General features: G+C 39.2%; 2 protein-coding genes and 1 long non-coding RNA gene across 3 annotated transcripts; 1 reads left to right on the plus strand and 2 right to left on the minus strand.

The window, feature by feature from the left end:
- Window positions 1–3,043: 3,043 nt before the first annotated feature.
- Window positions 3,044–6,484, plus strand: psph (phosphoserine phosphatase). Its single transcript, XM_079679623.1, has 6 exons — window positions 3,044–3,202; window positions 3,909–4,052; window positions 4,173–4,307; window positions 5,143–5,288; window positions 5,514–5,662; window positions 5,755–6,484. Exons 1-6 carry the CDS (start codon window positions 3,159–3,161, stop codon window positions 5,863–5,865), a joined length of 729 nt encoding a protein of 242 aa, XP_079535749.1. The 5' UTR covers window positions 3,044–3,158; the 3' UTR covers window positions 5,866–6,484.
- Window positions 6,264–14,834, minus strand: nipsnap2 (nipsnap homolog 2). Its single transcript, XM_079679622.1, has 10 exons — window positions 14,677–14,834; window positions 13,510–13,649; window positions 13,374–13,419; window positions 12,910–13,004; window positions 12,199–12,269; window positions 11,937–12,077; window positions 9,601–9,632; window positions 8,389–8,483; window positions 7,750–7,833; window positions 6,264–7,315 (listed from the first exon to the last, which is right to left on the minus strand). The coding sequence occupies exons 1-10, from the start codon at window positions 14,766–14,768 to the stop codon at window positions 7,251–7,253; spliced, it is 861 nt and encodes a 286-aa protein (XP_079535748.1). The 5' UTR covers window positions 14,769–14,834; the 3' UTR covers window positions 6,264–7,250.
- A 328-nt stretch (window positions 14,835–15,162) lies between these two features.
- Window positions 15,163–18,269, minus strand: LOC307038252. Its single transcript, XR_013807934.1, has 2 exons — window positions 18,165–18,269; window positions 15,163–16,759 (listed from the first exon to the last, which is right to left on the minus strand). It is a non-coding gene; the product is annotated as an uncharacterized lncRNA (long non-coding RNA).
- Window positions 18,270–18,867: the final 598 nt, after the last annotated feature.

Genomic DNA, 18,867 nt, shown 5'->3' on the forward strand with positions numbered 1-18,867 from the left:
CACTTGTATTTCATGATCCGCAAAAGGATTCACACTTGTATTTCCGGATCCACACTTGTGTTTTTCAATGCACACACAAATGTGTTCCGTTTCATATAAATGTAAATAAAATCCAAATACAGAAAAAAGTTTTAAATGTGTATTTTTGATGCCGATAGATGCTCGTGATGCTTGCAAAGCCATGCCATGATTCAAAATCTTCTACGTCACCCCATTCAAGTGAATGGGCGAAGCGTTGAAAGCATTTTTTGATGCCTGTAGTGTAGACGTACCGTCACGAGCATCTATCGGCATCAAAAGTTGAACAATGTTCAACTTTTGAGGCTCGATGCTTGGCATCAGCCAATCAAATCCCGTTTATGCAAATCCCGCCAGTGCAAGCGCAGCCAATCAAACCGCGTGCAAGCTGGGAGAGCCAGACCGCAGTTAATTTCCTCATATTCCAAACGAGATATTACGGTAGCAAATCACCCGGTTCTTTAAGACCGGAACTATTTACCGGGATACAAACCGGAGGAACCAGGCATGGAGGGAGGTGGCAGAGACAGTGGGTGAAACGGATAGTTTTTTCACCTGTTTGGAGAGTTTAAATCCAGTTTACTTCGTTTTAACATTGCTATTGCTTTGTATGTCGGGGGAGGGAGATTCATGTGATTGGTTGCTCGCAAAAAATCGCCAAGCTTCAGACACGCCCAGCTTCAAGATTTTTTCATGCCTGTAGTGTAGACGGCCGCGCACAGGGTTGCAGCAGGTATGTTATATGCTGTAGTCAGGTGATTTAAATGTATCAATGAAAGGAAGAAGTGTAGGCTACATGATAAGAAGGGAATACAGTTTGAATTAAAGTAATAAAGTACAGTGTAACACTGTACTTTATTACTTTTTAATGTACAAATACTTTGTTACTGTACGATATCAATAACAATAATCCACAGCTCCTCTCTCTGTTCCAGAGGATAAAAAAAATCTGGGTGCCCCGAAACATTTTTTCGGGGTACCCGAGCAGCACCCTGCCAAGGCAGTAAACCTAGGGGAAACACTGACCATTATTCGGAGGGAAATGCTACATAGAGAGATTTAGCAACAAAAAAAAACACTTCTGGGGTCATTTGGGTGGATTTTCCATATCTCTGGCCCCCTTGGTCGATTTTGCTGATTGACATATCTTTCTAACCGTCAGAGCCAATGGAATCGAGGGGAACTCCCACATACTCCTTATTTGGTAATGTGTGTGTTTGAGACTGCCGCATAGCCAAGACCGGAAGCTGCGATAATTCTGGTGGCTACCATTAGCAGCTAACTTTTACTCTCCGATTTTTACATAAAAATGGAATTATGGATTATAAATTTAAAAAATGATCACCCAGAAACATTATCAACCTATGGATTAACCGATTCAGCCGCGTTTTTTCTTGTTTTAATGCCATTGAACAAGTCTTTTGATCAGATTGACAGCTACGGTGAGACGATCTCCCGTAAAAGCTACGTAAAGGTACGTGTTCTGATGTCTGTGTTTGCTTCCCCTGTCAAGAGTTCGGATCACTCAGTGAAGATATATATACTTAAATAATCTGTGGAACCTCAGCTTTAATCGGATATCTTGTATGTGCAGCTACGATAAGTAATAAGGGTATCTTTTATCTTGAGTTCTGTGCCAAAGTGCGTTAGCATTTTCGCTCAGGGGTCATTTAGATGCTTCTTATGAGACTTGTGTTTTGTTTTGGTAAAAATGGTTTGTATCGTCAGTTAGCTGAGATTCTTCCCGTTAATCTGGTATAACACATTAATCGGTTCTTAAATATTAAGATGCCCTGACACAGTGTCGTACAAAAAAAAAAAAAAAGCCCCCGCCGAGGGGGGCTTTGGGGCTTAACAACTAGAAAAGAGTTATGAGCCTGATGCCACCCAGGATGGCCCCTTTGCTTTTAGGATAACTTTATACATGTGCTATGGTTTCCTGCGGGTAGTAATCATATAAAACATCAACATGTTTAGTCCTTTTTTTTAACCAGAGTTGTTTTGTTTAAACAATAGACTGTACATAATATATATATAATATATATATATATTTAAGTTTTATGTAATTTTCAGTCATCTTCACAAGATGACACAAACATACAGATACAATACCCTAAACAAGTATCAAATATAAAAATGCAATATCTTCTTTAAAATGACCTTTACCAGGTGTTCGGTTAATTTAACAGTAATTGAATCTACTCTGTGGGTTGAAAGCAAAAAAAGTGTTGGACAGCGACATGTTGCAGTACAACTTTTGTGAATCATAAAGGCATGCATCCTCATGAGTAAGCTACACTTAATCTCCAAATGATTTAAACGTTTTTAAAAGGATGTGTGCTGTAGATATCTTATTCACCAGGAGTCTGCTGCGGATACTTGGCTGACACCCAGGCTCTGAGTCAATGAGGCGTTATAAATCAGGCCTGAATCGGTTACTATGGGGTCGACCCCCGTATCAATACAATTTCTTTATGCACAACTATTGTATACAAGCAGATTTTTGTCAATGAAACAATGTAAATTAATATGTATAACAAATAAAGGGGATCAGGCAAAAACATACTGGTAAAGCACATTAACTACAGTAGGCCTACTTAGTTGATACATTATTGGGCTAGTTTATTTAAGCCTTTCCTTTAAGTGCCATTTCTTGACTACATTTCAGAGAGGAAATTGTGGGTAACTTTTTACTCCACCACATTTATCTCACAGCATTGAATATATAACAAATAACAACGCGTTTTAACAATTAACAAGTAAAGGGCCTAATAGGCTAATAGCCTACATGTGTCTCCAAAGGACAAACCATGGAAGGCCTACTAATTTACTACACATATTTCCCTTTTTCTTCAGTCATGTTTTGAATCCAGGACTTTAACTTGTAAAAAAGTGTTTCTATACTGGTATTAGTACTTAATAGATGTATCTTCCACCCATTAGATGTCATGTCACTACACACAGTGAAATGCACACATTCACTGTGTTTATCAAATAAGTCGTCAGTTGACCGTTGCTGTCGTCATGTAACCGTGCCAACCAAAGTGGGCGGTCCTTCTCCGGCTTCCCTCTGATTGGTGGAGTTCGCATTGTCCTTCCTCGTCTGTTCCTCATCGCTGAGCCCATTGAAGGATTGGCTAATGCTGAAGCTGCTGTTAGTGCCTTACCAACGCTGCTCCCAACAGTAAGTACGACACTACTTTTTAAAAGTGTTTTAAACATATATTTTTCAATCATACATTAGTGCTGCAGCTTGAGTAGTGTACGGTCACCGCTAAGTGCTTGTGTGTTCACAGACCGGTAACGTTTCTGAATCATGGATGTATGAATATCTGTTGTGCGTTACTTAAATGCGTGAGGACTTTTTATGCAAGTCGCAAGTTATTTTTACGCAAAACAAGCCAATTGCATGTTTGAAGAATGTATGTATGTAGGTAGGTTTTATATCGCTCGGTTCTTTGTAGTGTGCCTGGCTCGGGTGATGCAATCTGTGCAAAGGATGTCCATAACAGCCTGTGGTATAGTTTGTTTAGGCAGACAGACTGCCCAGCCGTAACTCATTGTTGATGGAACACGTGTTTTATTTGAGATCCTTCGATGCAGAAACGTTTGCACATAGGTATTTCAATCAATGGATGGGTTTGCTGCTTCACTGGATAGAAAACATCCAATGCATAAAGGGCTTAGTTTAACAATACCAGTCATGCAGCTGCGGGGGAAATCTCCGACCTTGTGTTGAACCAACTAACTCAGCTCAGGCCCCTGCTAATGACATTAGTTTCCCCCTCAGATGACTTCCTAAAATAGCCTGACACAACTATGCCATCAGAGTACTGATACTCCTGCTGTGTTTTTTAAAATATGTCTCACATGTTGTATTCATTTTTCAGCACAATGGCAACACTTTCAGATATGAAGGAAGTCTTCCGGAGAGCAGATGCTGTCTGTTTCGACGTGGACAGCACAGTCATCAAAGAAGAAGGCATAGATGAACTTGCCAAATTTTGCGGTGTGGGGGATGCAGTCACTGAAATGTATGTGTATAAATGCTGTCAACATAACTTTAATGTGCACTGAAAAGTGCCCCAAAATTGAGATTATAACTGTATTTATTTAAATAATTATGCAAATATATTGCTTCTTTCACATTTTAGGACCCGCAAAGCTATGGGCGGCTCAATGTCATTCAAAACAGCCCTGATTGAGCGTCTATCCATCATCCGATGTTCAAGAGAACAAGTGAACAAACTGTTAACAGACCATCCACCCCAGCTGACTCCAGGTATAAGGTGAGTGTGTGAAGTTTTAATGTACATTAAATATACATTTTCCTAATCTATGGTAAACAACTCTCTCTTAATAAGGTCTCAGTACTTTTTGACTATGTATATAGGGGGTTGAAACAAGCATACCTTAAAGGGCTTTATACGTGAAAAAGTTGACCTTCTTACACAGAAATGTGATCTTGGGTCATGGTGGGCTGTCTGTATGTATTTAACGACCACGGTGGCTGACATGGCCGACAGTTAAGTGGGAGTTTATGCAAACTAATGTCATGTGTTAACATTTCAACTCTTTTCTGCTCCTTTGTGCACATGCATTTGTGCTTGCTTTACCTACTTAACAACTCGTTGATGTGTCTAAGTGGTTAATTTCCTAAACTGTCTGGCCACTGTTGATGTAAATTAGGTTTTACTACTGCCTATTGTTCTAAAGTGTACAAAAACAAGGGATGCACAACATGTATATCAAGGCAAATTGTTTTAGTTGACTGGATCAGATAGAGGAAGACAACAAGAGTACATTTTTGTATGTACTGTATTAAAACATGCAAACATTTAGAGAGACGGAACTATTTTTATTTGTTGTATCAGCACATAATAATAATAATGTATGTTAGATTTGTTTAGGTCAACGCTATGGAAATTACAGGTTAGGAACTTAAAAAGGAAATCTTGTTTCATTTCAAGCCTTTATTTACCCAGGTGTATCCCTTGAGATCATTGATCTCTTTTTCAAGGGATACCTGCTACTGTTTATCTTTTTAAAAAAGTCTGTTAATACCTATGAACACTCCATCCTTCTAATTTGTGTTTTGACAAATGTCCATACATCTTCCCCCAGTGAGCTTGTAGACCGCCTGCACCAGCGTGGCATCAAGGTGTACCTCATCTCAGGGGGCTTCCGCTGCATCGTTGAACACGTGGCCACTCAGCTAAACATTCCTCTTCATCATGTTTACGCCAACCGGCTCAAGTTCTACTTCAATGGTAATAGCTGACTTTTCTTGTTTTTCATAAGGGCGGAGCATTGTTTTTGTATCAGTCTTGAAGAGGACCTGTTTGAAATAACGATTACCACTCTATCCAAAAGGTATCGGCCTTGATAAAAGTGGTTGCCATTTCAAATTTGACTCAACCTGTGTCAGTATACACCTGTCAGCTTGTTATAGGGGAATCACTTTAAGTTACTAAATTAAATCATGTGTTTTTTAGGAGAGTATGCTGGCTTTGATGAGAGCCAGCCCACTGCTGAGGGTGGTGGAAAAGGGAAAGTCATCAGTATGTTGAAGGAACAAAATGGTTTCGAGAATGTGGTGATGATCGGAGATGGGGCCACAGATCTAGAGGCATGCCCTCCTGCTGTAAGTGAAAACTCTCCATAGTTTCATTTGTGTGCAAGTGCCTGCTTGATATTTTGTAACACATTGTGACTAGTGTTCTCTTTCGTCCTCAGGACGCCTTCATTGGATTTGGTGGTAATGTCATCAGGCCGCAGGTTAAGGAGAAGTCCTTGTGGTACGTGACAAGTTTTAGGGAGCTGCTGAAGGAACTAGAAAATATTTAAACAAGCTAAAAAGAGTACTGTAAGTCATTTAAACTTTTTTTATTTGCACCCAAGGGTGCTCTTCTGTTGGTTTTATCCCGTGCACACGTTTCCTTCTACTCGATAGATTTTTATATTGACTGAAAATGTTTACACGAGAAAGTCCAGTTTTTCCTTCATAGGGATGCTGCCCTATTGATTTGTACTAGTTACTAAAGGATTAACCTAGCACTTTTTATGTGAAGGTAAACATATCTTGTCATGCACTTTTTGCATTCACAACTCGTGCATTTTATGAAATGCGCAATGAGTAATAGAAATGTTTTAGTTCAGTATGAATATAACGAGCTGTAACTACACTACGTCAATGAGTCCTGTAAAGAACATCAGTATTAAAAATGAGAACATCTTGTCAAAAACATTGTTGAAACTGCTTTATTCTGTTTTGGCCTTCTCGTCTTTTCCCTCTACACTGTTTCCTGTGACTGATGAACAAAAGACAAGATAAACATGCTTCCTTTAACAATAACATCTGATATTACAATAAGCAGCAGCTAGAGTACCTCGGCCACTGATAGATTTGTTTTATGAGTGTATTAAACTTGTTGGATAAAAACTGTTTCTGAAACCTGGCATGCTGTCTTCACGTGAAAAAAGCAGTAGCTACAAACACAGCACCATGAAACATTACCATAACAGACAACCTAGGAACATACAAAGAGGCAACAGAAAGGAGTAGTTTACCATTTTTTTTTTTTGAATATTAGGACCTCAATTAACGTACATGTTACACAATTTTATACTTTAGTTTTATCATGATATGCAACAAATACAGTTTTCTTGAAAGATGAAGACGTTTTCACTTCACTCTGCAATGTCAAAGTGCCACTCCCCAGCACGCCAATATAACCGCTCCAAATTTACATTAAATAAATAAATAGCTCCTGCATTGTGCAGTGAGCTTCAGCAACACTATTTTTTCTATCTGTCAACACAGCTGCACGTCTTTTCAAGTAACTTTGGTTGTTTCTAAACTTAGAGATGAGCTCTCTGCACGGCCCAGATTTAATGTGGCACCAGACTTTGGACATCGTGAGCATCAGGAGGTTTAAATCAGCCAAATGTACTCACCCTGCACCTGAACTAAAAAAAAAAAAAAGGGATGTTGTGCATCCGTCAGTAGTTTTGAATATTTCAACAGCTGATAAATGGTGGGCATTGTTGCCTCCTCTGTCCTGGTGACATTTTGAAGTAACAAAGGAGGGAGAAGAGAAGGGACGTTGTTCGGCAGCACTGACGGGAGATGGAAACCACGATAGTGATGCTCTGGATGGATGTAACATTCAAAGGGGGAGGGGGAGGGGGAGGGGGGGGGGGTGCCCCTGGATTTCAGCTTCCAGCTCACTTTACTTCAACGGGGAAGCCTTAGTCGGGATCATAATCCTGGAATCCATGTGTTGAATGAGAGGAACTGGAGAAAGGTGATAAGATTTAAATCAGTGTCCACATCGTTTAAACAAGGCCACATAAAAGCAAGTTAGATTAAACACAACTTGGAATGCACTTGGTAAATCAATCAGTTTTAAATAGATGTTAGTGTTCTCTTTATATTGTAACAAAACAACTATTCATCCCACTTTCCATGTCTTTTAAAACATTTGAAAGATTTAGAAATGGTAACAAATGACCATATTTTCCAATTCATTAATTCAATGCCTTACAACATTTTTTAAAAGATCAACTGTTTAAAGGTCATGTGATATTGATCAGGCTCAGCATAATCTACCAAGTCAACATGTTTTTTCACTCAAGACAGCCTTAAAACATGTGAAATAAAAGCTACAGACATACAATATGACATTTCCTCACCACTTTGTGTTTAGAAACCTATTTCTTTGTGCTCACCTGTGTAATATACCACCTCGTCCCAGCCCTCCTGCTGCCAGGCGCCGTTCCTCGTCTCTTCTCTGGTCTGAAGGTCCTTGTAAGCTGCAACAAACCACACATTATAGCACTGATGAGCGCTTATAGTCACTGTAAAGTCTGTTGCAGTTATTAAGGATTAAGGAGTATTTTATAGATTCATCTACTCATTTTTTTTAAATTGTTAAATTTGAACAGATTTTTCTTAAAAACGAAACAAGGGACTACAACTCTGCTGAGAAACTGCTGAATGGAGTGATATTTATAACATGGTTCTTCACTACAACTGAACCAGTTTAAACTAAATTAAGTCATTAAAGATACAATGTTAAAGAATATAAATGAGTGCAGTAGAGTTAATAAATAAATGAAAGTTGACCAGGTTCGAAAATATTTTTGTGCTCCAAACAAACTCAAACCCCCTGTCTGTGTAACACAAACAGACATTTGACAATAAAGTTGCCTTTGACTCAAATTATTTACAATAATATAGAACTATTTCTTTGTCAGTCGTTGTCAAAACTTGATTTTCTTTGGAACTAAAGATTTCCGGATTGGCTTGATTGTCTACTCTGACACTGTCGGTGTGTAATCCCCCCTCAAGCTGGGGTGCGTCCGTACCCCAGAGGTGATGAACCATGTAGAGGTTTCCGATCTGTGAGAAGAACCCCCCCACAGCCTCACTGTTGTGCTGGCGATATCCGATGGCTCTGGCCCTGCAGACAAAAACAACTCCAGTCAGAAAAAGAATGTCAAGGCTACATCTGGCATGACAACAGCAGACCGGCAAGAGACATTTGGTATCCCACGCCATCTTTGAATGCATTATGGTCTGTTTTTTATTATTATTATTATTTTTGAGCCACTTTTGCTAACGTATAGTACATGACAATCGTTTTCCTTAGCTGTGATTATCCATTGCAACATCACATCTTTTTTAAATCTTAACGTTGGCCAATTCCATGTGAAATGACTGCTCTGGTGTGAGTTGAATATTTTAAAATCGATTTTCCCCCCAAGCAAACATACACTTATTTAAATCATAATGATGGTCTGGATACAAAACTTTAAAGTTTCCATTCCTTAAGACATTTAAACTACACAAATTATATTAAAATTGCTTTAATGACATCTTCTTGACTATAGGGGTTTATTCAAATGCAGCCTGGATAAATAATTACAAGAATAGTAGCTTTAGGAAAATATGACCATGTCCCAGCTTGATCTCTTGTCTTATGGTCATTTAAATGTGCTGTAATAGAATGAAAGGCAGAGTAAAGCCTCAGAGCAGAAAAGGCTGGGTGTTATTAAAGTGGTTCAAGTTAAGTTAACATGTGAAATCACACAGACATAAGTAAAGAATTATTCTTAAATGTGCTAACTGGAAAAAGGTGCAGAAGATTTGACATGGACTGGCACAACTGTGCAAAACAGGCTTTGAAATATAATGAAGTAGGTTTAGAAAGCAAGGCAGTCTGAAAAGTACAAAGACCAAGAGAAAACTCAATAGTGGTCCAATCAGCTAGTAAAAAATGAAAACTAAGGCGTGTTCAGAAAGTTCACGTCTTCATTTAAATCAATTGCAATCAGCCGCACTGCTAGAACTGATGAATGTTGACCTTTTGGTCTGCTCGAGAAAATGATCATTATTCTGAACCGTAGTGTACAGAGAACTCCACCTGTATTTAAATATTGGCTTGAAAGCATGACAGTTCGTCTTCAAAATGGTGCCTCCCTGTGGAATATCTTGTATTAATGAGGAAGGTTGTGCATGTAGTGCAACTGCTCTGTGACTACAGTTCAGTGTATCAAATTGAATTCAAGCTGCCTTACCAGTAATTACCCCACTCGATCATGGTTCCTGGCTGAAAGAAAGAAAACACAATATTCTTTATTACAATTCATCAACTTTCCAAAGTACAAATTGATGTCCCACCTGCGTCTGATCTCCAGGGGCCTCATGTATAACGCCGTGCGTAGGATTGACGTGGGAAGGTTGCTTACGTAGTAGAAATCCGAAAAATAGGTCCATACATTTTCCGCCACTTTCCGATTCACCAAACATTGCGTACCCGAGAGGAAAGTGCGTACGGCACTTCTTACGCCGGTTTCCCTTTATAAATCACAACCGACTCGAAATGCGGTGCAGCTTTTGCGGGCTTCACGTAACGCCCATATTTGCCTATAAATAGTCAAAGAAACGCCCATTCATTCATTCATTTTGACTGACTGCATGGAGAAGATAGCAGGAAATGACGGCAGAACAGCTAAAAAAGACATCTCACACCGTGTCAGATTTTGGTTATTTTGGGGAGGTGGAGATAAATCATATTGTTTGGTGGATGCAGTTTGAACCAGAGTAGCAGCATGGAGGTCGGATCGTCACCAAAATAAATAAATAAGTGGTCCGAAAAAAGTTAATGACAACAAAAATACACAGCCTTCCTCAGCCGCAAATCTATATCCACCAGTTAAAGGAAATACAACTAATGTGTTGTGTTATATTAGCTGTACAATTTACCACACATGGTGCTCTTAGTTTCCATAGCTCCTGTGTTTTACGATCGACTTATCAAACACGATTAAACATGATATATAAAACCATGCTCGTATACAACCTATAGAAATGCAAAACGGCGTCAGTTTAGACGTAATTCTGTCTTCCTGCTTACCGCATCAATTATGAGAAAACATTTCATCACATTAACACAACATATTCCAGGTGGTTTTAAATAACATATCCGTATTTATTTATTTCTCCAAGTTATGTTTTTGTGTGCACTGAGGAGTCTCAAACAGGCGTTTGTTAAATCATTTTAAGATTGGCTTTGATCAATGTTTGAAAAAATGAATTCTTCATATATGATAAATGAGAGGTAACGTTTTATTTTTGGTATTATTTCCACATATTTCTCTCCATTCTTCCTTCTGCCAACGGTATCGCAGTTTCTCGTCTCTCCCGTTTTTGTGCTTAGTGCGTACGCATGAGTTAGAGTTTGCGTGGAGGACCGCACGTTTTCCCGTCAAGTTAGTATTTTATAAATCGCAAACATTGTGTCAAAACTGGCGGTCGACATTTTTTGAGCGTGTATCCCTTTATAAATGAGGCCCCTGAGCATGCCCATTACTACAGACAAATGGTAAAGATGTATCAAAGGTATTTCATCATTGTGAAGATAAGCTGCAACAGCAACTCCACCCAAAGGCTTCTTCAATCATATTTTGGAGCTTAAGCAAACAAACGCCCTGCTGTTCCTCAGATGTAATCCCAGTCAGTGATGAGGGATAATAGCTTGCATTCACCACATGACAGGGAGTGCCGACCTAAAGTTATTGCTGGCAGATCAGGAGAAAGGACTTAATCTGCAGGGCGTGATGTGTGTCGAACATAATGCGAGTCAAGACTGCCTTCGATATAACCGTTGACACACTTGATTTCATTTGAATGGATGCGTAGAAAATAAGTTACAGATAGCACAAATGCGGACTCTTTAATCACCGCTGTCATCCTAAATGCTGAAGACACTACATGATTTACAGAAGTGATGTTAAGTCCACGAGAAGCTTCTAGTGGTGATCATGTAACAATTGAGTGTTAAGGCAACTGTCAACACACTGGTTATTAAAAGTCATTTTAATAATAATTCAAACCTTTGTAAAAAAGCAATCTTTCAGTTGAAAATACCACTGTTCTTTCTTTCTACTCTGCACACACACAACAGGCGCTGTATTTCATGTCAGTTCTTTAATACAAGTAATTACTCTCCTGTTGGAATTAATATTTTTTCTTTTTCTTTGCAAATTATTTTCACGTTTAATTGTTTAGTCTGTAAAATGTCAGAATATATTATACAATGTCCATCCCAGCTTCAAAAAATGAAAAGGGAAGTCTTTAAATGTTTGATTTGTCAGTGGAAAACCTAAAGTTATTTAGTCTAATAAAAGCAGAACATTAATAAGCCTGAAAACGGGATTTTCCTGAAAAATTCTGCATGAAAAATGACTAAATAAGGAATAATCAAGTATCAAAATAGTTGCCGATTATTTTTCTGTCTGTCAAAACAGAAATATATAACATCAGGTCAGACTGGAATCACACTTTAAAACTCTCCATCACGACATCTTTAGCACAACTAAAGCCCTGCTGAGCTCTCCGGTGTGTTACCCACCCTGAGCTGGTAGGACCGCAGCTCGTAGATGTTGGGGCCCTCCCGGGGGACGGGCTCGTTCCAGAAGCTGAACTCCAGTAGAAGCTGGTTCCTGCGAGACATCAGCATCTTGCCCCGCTCCTTCCTGTACTCTGTGAACTCCTGACAACGAACAGACACCGATCAATAAGCTTTACTTCGACTGATGGCTACACTGGGTTATTAGCACATTATTAGAACACTAAAGAGGGTGGACACAGACTAGATGCATCAGGATGATTACCTTGTTCTGCTTCAGCTTGCTCATCACATCCGTCAGAGCCGGATATCCACCTCTGTAACGCCACAGATGAACTGGGGAAAAGGGTAGAAAAATATATATATAATGGGTGCAAAATGGCAAAATCTAAAGAAACAGTCAACTGGTTCAAAGCATCATTACATGATATTATTACAATCATATTCCTCCAGCTATAAAACATGTAACCTTTGACATAGTTCCTCTGCCTTTGTGAAGGGTTAAAACTATACAGGTCAGGAGGGTTCTGAACTGTACATGTTGGTGAAAATGCCATATATTCCCATCAGATTAAAACAAACTCCATTCTAATAATGAAAGATCATTAGCCGTTAAGACTACACCAAATTAAAAATACTGTTTGTCCATCTGTACAGGTCATATACACGAATGACAAATAATGGACTGAATTATTTGCCATTCAGATTTTTAAGTACCACCAAGCCAATAATTCAATATTTCATTGTACAAATAATTGAGTTGTAGAATGAGAAGAGTACGAAATTGAGAACCTGGAAAAGAGGAATGAGGAGGTACTATTGCGTCTATGTTTAAAAACAACATGACAGTAAACATACATACATACATGCATTCAAGAGTGTGGATCTGCAGTGTGACATGCCGGCTGATCTGTACTGTGCAGACCACAGACATGTGGCACTGCAGATCTCTGTGTGTTGATATTAATATTCCTACCAGCCTGGTCTTGTTCTCCATACCAGGTGTTCCAGGTGCCCACCAGCTCACAGGGGTAGTACTTATCAGCGTGGATGGAGGGCAAAACCTCCTCACTGTAAGGAATGAGAAACACCAACAAATACTGAAATACAGCTTAACTGAAGGCAACACTATTTTAAATAACATAATTTGAATAACAATCCCATGTTTATCTGGTCATGTGACCTCTGTTTAATGTCACAAGTCTAAAATTAGCCTCCAACAAGAAGACGGCCTCCACTCATCTAAGGCATGAGCAAGGTTGGTCTTTAAAGAACTGAAGTCATGCCAGCTTGTCAATCACTACAGGAATAGACTGCTCAGAGTTATTTTTAAAACAGTGTACTAGGTTGTCCCGGTCCTAGTATTACTATTGCTGTCACCACTTTTGTGTAAGTACAGCTATTGACAGTATGCAGCTTATATAGGAAAATAACACTCACCAGAGTTTATTGTATGCATCCAGGCACTCTGGCTTGACATTATGGACTGAAAAAAAGAACATCATTAAGAATAATGTCATTGTTACTTCAGGATAATGTGTTTTTATTAAGTGCAAATACTGTTAAGTGAACTTACACTGAATTTTGTACAGGTTGCTTTCCTCATTTTTGGTCAGTAGGTTAGCATGTGCATCTTTCCTGGGATCCACTTTCCTCACAAACAGTGATTTAAACCAGCTGTCCTGACTGTTTCTGCTGCTTGACGTTTCAAATCCCCTGCAAACACAGATGAGCCATGATGAACAACGGGATTACATATTGGATCGCATGCTAGATTTGCACTCACATAAACATGTTATTTTAGCCGAGCCGACATGCAAGAGTATCCACCAGGAAAGTAAATACATTTAGGTAGAGTACATAAATTCAATTTGAGGTATTTCCATTTTCTGCTACATTATAATTATTCTCAACATCTCAGAGGGAAATATTGTACTCTTTACTTCACTACATTTGTGTGATACTTTTAGTTATGAGTTACTTTGCAAATGTATACTAATACTACACAATATAACCTACAAATATGATGTGTCGTTATAGGCTCAAATAAAACCAGACTCTTTTGATTGGAATTCACAAGCCCACAGCAAGGCAAGGCACGTTTATTTATATAGCAACTTTTAACACAAGGGAATTGAAAAACAGCATATATAAAGCTTCACCTATACCAGCTGCAACATGGAAGGGATGTAGAAAGTAATGTATTAATAGTACTCCAACTATCAAATATACACTAATCTCAAATTGGGCGTTGTGCAAACAAAACATTTCCTAGTTTTGATGCTACTCAAATCTAAAATGCATGACAATCACTGGCACAGTATTTGCATTAACGTCATTGCAAAGAGCTTGCATTGAGCCTTTGTTTATTGTATTTATAAGCACTACACACTGTTTACAGACTAGTGAGGCAGAAACATCTCATGTTTACAACCAACTACCAAATTGACCTTGAGCGTTTGATATTCTAAATAACAAAATATGACAGAAACTTGTATTATTTCCCCTTCACCTGCAAACACACACAGTTTTCGCCTTAAATATCCCGGTATTAACTATTTAAAAAAGGTGTTGCAGCTATCCTGAGTCCCAGCTGAAGGCCACAGAGGACTGGCTAACGCGCTAGCTTGCCCGAGCTCATCGTCGCCACCACAGGAGAAAACTAGAGAAATAAATGAGTCGACAGCTGACTACAGACACTCCAGAGACGACGACTGAACATGAACACTGAAGACTGCCTTACCTGCTCAACACGACGAGCTGTCCCGCTGTCGGGGCCCTGTTTTTAGCCCGACCCAGGCCCCCGCAAACTCTGTGAAGGACTCCAGTCGCCATCTTCAACTGTCCTCATGCACTCACACCCGCAGGTCCGCGGTCTTACCAGCAGGGGGCGCTAGAGCCCACAGCCTCTGACACCTGACATTATGACCCCGAGACAGGTGTTGCAGACAGCAGTGGTGTAAAGCAGCGCCATATATTCTATTATATGGCTCTGGTAACTAAGTACATTTAATAATAATACATTTAATTTCAAAGTGCTTTTTCAGGTGCTAAAAGACACTTTACAGTGGTGATACAAAGGAAATAAAATAAAAACAGCAACACAATTCACACATTCAAAGCCAGTCTGAATAGGTGTGTTTTGGTCAGTGTTTTGAAGGGGGGGGGGGGGGGGAGGCTCTGTCCCCCCAGGTTCGGTGCTTTACTCAAGAACTATACTTAAGTACACTTTTGAGAGACTTACTTTAGAGTATAGCCTACATTTTTTTTTTTTTTGCCACTTTGGACTTTAACCCCACTACAATTATTGAATACCTTTAGTTACTTTCCAGATTTGGATTTATAATGAAGTATAATGAATACTTAAAAATACTTTATTTGGAGTACCTGGATAAAACTCACACCCTGCAGCAAACAAAGTAATTAAAACTAGTTGCACCTTTACCAGCTTTGATAACACTTTAATGCATCAATAATTATCAAAACATATAATATTCTGAACTCATCTCTGAATATAGTACATTTCTGCACAGCCCTCCACTTTAAAATACACTGCAGTTTATCAAATATTGTCATACATTCATTGTACTAAGCTTTTTAGTTTATTTTGTATATTTAAATTTGGTGTAAATACTTATCTTTATTATAATGTTGTATAGTTTATTACATTTTCTTTTTATAATCATTATATTTTTTATGTTTGACCTTTCCTTAAAACTTGTTTTCTTATGTTGTTTGTGTTTGCACCACCATTCACCCAAGCAAATTCCTTGTATGTGTAAACGTACCTAGCAATAAACTCGATTCTGAAGAAATGTAATGTATAGTGTGCTGCAGATTCTTAAGTTAAAATACTTTAACTGTTAAAGAAAAATAATCTCCTAGGCCAATACCTTTGAGCCAATGTAACACTTTCTAACCCCTGGATGAGCACTGGCTTGCGACCTTGTGGTGCTACCCTCGCTGTGAGAGCTTTACAAGAGCATAGTTGTGTCTCCTTATTCCTGCCTGTTGGCATGATACAGGATGCTTTGCAGGCTAGTCTAGGGACGTCTGGTAGTCCATCTTATCGGAAATGTATGTTCTTTGGCATGTATTTATATCTAGGGACATACTGTATAGTGCTTTGCTTGTTATGTGGTAATGCAGAATGTCGATTATTCTCTCAGAACTAGCTATAAACTCAGGACTTGGTGAGAAAGCTTCAGAATGGGTTGGGAATAAGCGCCATCACTTTGTTGTTTGCAGCAAATCTCTTTGTCAATTCCCTGGATGGATGGACAGTAACTAAGGCCTTCATGTTCTTTAGTACTGTACTTAAAGCAATTCTGAGGTACTTATTCTTTCCTAGAGAATTTCATTGCTAATACTTTAAACTTCTACTCCACTACAATTCACAGGCAAACATTGTACCTTACTCAACTACATGTATCTGTTAGTTACTTTGAAGAGTCTGATGGTTAATAAAACATGTAATTAACAAATAATCACTGTTACCTTCCCTACTGGGCTTGGGGAACCAAAGGGAAGTAACAAAATATAAAATGACCGGGCGAGAGACAAGGGAGAGGAAACGGATCTCTGAAGCCACAAATTGAGGTTTTAATGGACAAAAAGAAAACTGGCAGATCCACATCGCTCTGAGCCAGGTCCACACCCACCGTGTCAGAGACGGGAACACCCACACCCACAGCACTGTCACAGGCGGACGCAGAACTTAACTGCAACTCACCACTCTGTTGCATTGCAACTGGGTGCCGGTCTTTTGGCTTTTCCATAGACCGCTTGGAAGCTGCCACCTTCGTCTTCCGAGCTACACACTGCCACTGGATGACCAAGGTCAAGACAAAAGAAACACAATCTCTTTTTCTTGAGTCCTGGAAGAGAAGCAAAATGAGAATGTGTGGCACGCCTGTTACGAGCTTTCCGGAAAGAAACACGATGGGGATTGCTCTGAGCTAAAACACTACTGTGCATTAACACCAGCTCATCCGCCATAGTGGCAGCCTGCTGCAAGGAGGTTATTTTTCGGTCATTTAAATGAACAAAAGTATGTTCTGGGACACAGTTTTTAAACTCCTCCAGCACTATGAGATCACAAACTGAAGTTAAGTCGTCAGTCTTTGATGCCTTACGCCACCATCCGTTGAATAGCTTTCTCTTCTCTATTGCAAAGTCTACAAAAGTTTGGCCACGTGTTTTCTTTAGGCCACGAAAACACTGTCTATAAGCCTCAGGCACAAGCTCATACACTTTGAGAACAGCGCATTTAACTTTTTCGTACACAATACAATCTTTAACAGGAAGAGAAGAGCAAGCCATTTGAGCCTTACCAACTAACTTGCACTGTAACAGTATGGCCCACACATCTTTGGGCCATTGCAAAGCAGCAGCAATGCGCTCAAACACAACAAAGTATGACTCAACTTCAGACTCAAGAAATACTGAAACCAGCTGAATGTTGTTACTTACATCAAAAGGAGCATCAGAACCTGACAATCAAACTTTTAAGTCCCGCCTGAAGACCCACCTCTTTTCCCTCGCTTTCGAATAAGTTTGAGCTATGTTTTATCGATTTTTATGCTTTTATTTGTCTGTCCATAGTCCTTGTGTGCCTTTTATCTATTCTTATGTGTGCCACTGCCTTTTATCTATTATTGTAATATTATATTTTATTATAATGTTATGTGGCTGTGAAGCACTCACTCAACAACGGGCAAAAATATCTGAGGCTACACAAACAGACCCTTTCAAATAACAAACTTCCCCAGATCCTGCCTACCACAAACTTACCTACCTATCTTCTGGAGTGTGCCGGGCTCAAGGCGACTTTAAAAAAAGGCAAACATCAGTGGCAGAAACCCTGAAACGCCTGCCCCCAACAGGGACTAAACCCCCACCCAGGATTAACCTGAAAATAAAAAAAGCAAAATAAAAAATGAGTGTCTGAATGAAGGACTGATTCAGCCCAGCTAGACACTCCCCTATCTAAACTGAGGAAGCTGTTCAACAGTAAGAGACTCCAGCCAATGCTACACTTATACTACTGCTCACCAAACAACAAACAAATACTCTGTCTCAAATCCCGGACGAGACCCCATTTGTTACGTTCCCTACTGGGCTAAGGGAAGTAACAAAATATAAAATTACCGGGCAAGAGAAAAAGGAGAGGAAACGGATCTCTGAAGCCACAAATTGAGGTTTTAATGGACAAAAAGAAAACGGGCTCACCAGTCAACTTGTAAAGTAAACTAAGGTACCAAAGATACAGGAACACAACTCTTAACAATTCACAAATATACAGGCCTCACACAGAGACAGAGACATGCTGCACACATGCAGCCAGAGGAGAAGGAGAGAGACCTGCAGCCTTCCTCAGTTCCTTTAAGGAGGCCCTGATTGGGATTGGGAGCACCTGGGGGAGAGGCTGCACCTGGAGACAATCAGGGAGGGAGTGAAACACACACAGCACACAGACACACGCACCAACTGCAGGCACATAACAATCACAATGTATTATTATAGGTTAAGATAATAATTACATTTATGAAACCCATGGTGTACTGTATATAGGAAAAAAAAAGAAAAGAAGCTCTATTCGTGCAACATTAAGTCATGAATAATTACATTACATTACATTGCATTTAGCTGACACTTTTATCCAAAGCGACTTACAATAAGTGCATTCGACCAGGAAGATACAACCTTGAAATGAATTAATGCCTCATTAATCAAAATCCCAAATATGAATACGCTTTCACAAACATGCATATTTAATAATATTGAGTAATAATATACACATTGTTCTGAAACGGGTCATTCTGCATGATGAGTACTTTTACTTTCAATATTTTAAGTAGGCAATATTTTAAATACTAGACTTTCATTTGTAACATACTTTTGGATTGTTGTTACGTTCTGTTTTTTGGATTAT

This window comes from Notothenia rossii, assembly GCF_949606895.1.
Source record: "Notothenia rossii genome assembly, chromosome: 4".
Lineage (NCBI taxonomy): Eukaryota > Metazoa > Chordata > Actinopteri > Perciformes > Nototheniidae > Notothenia > Notothenia rossii.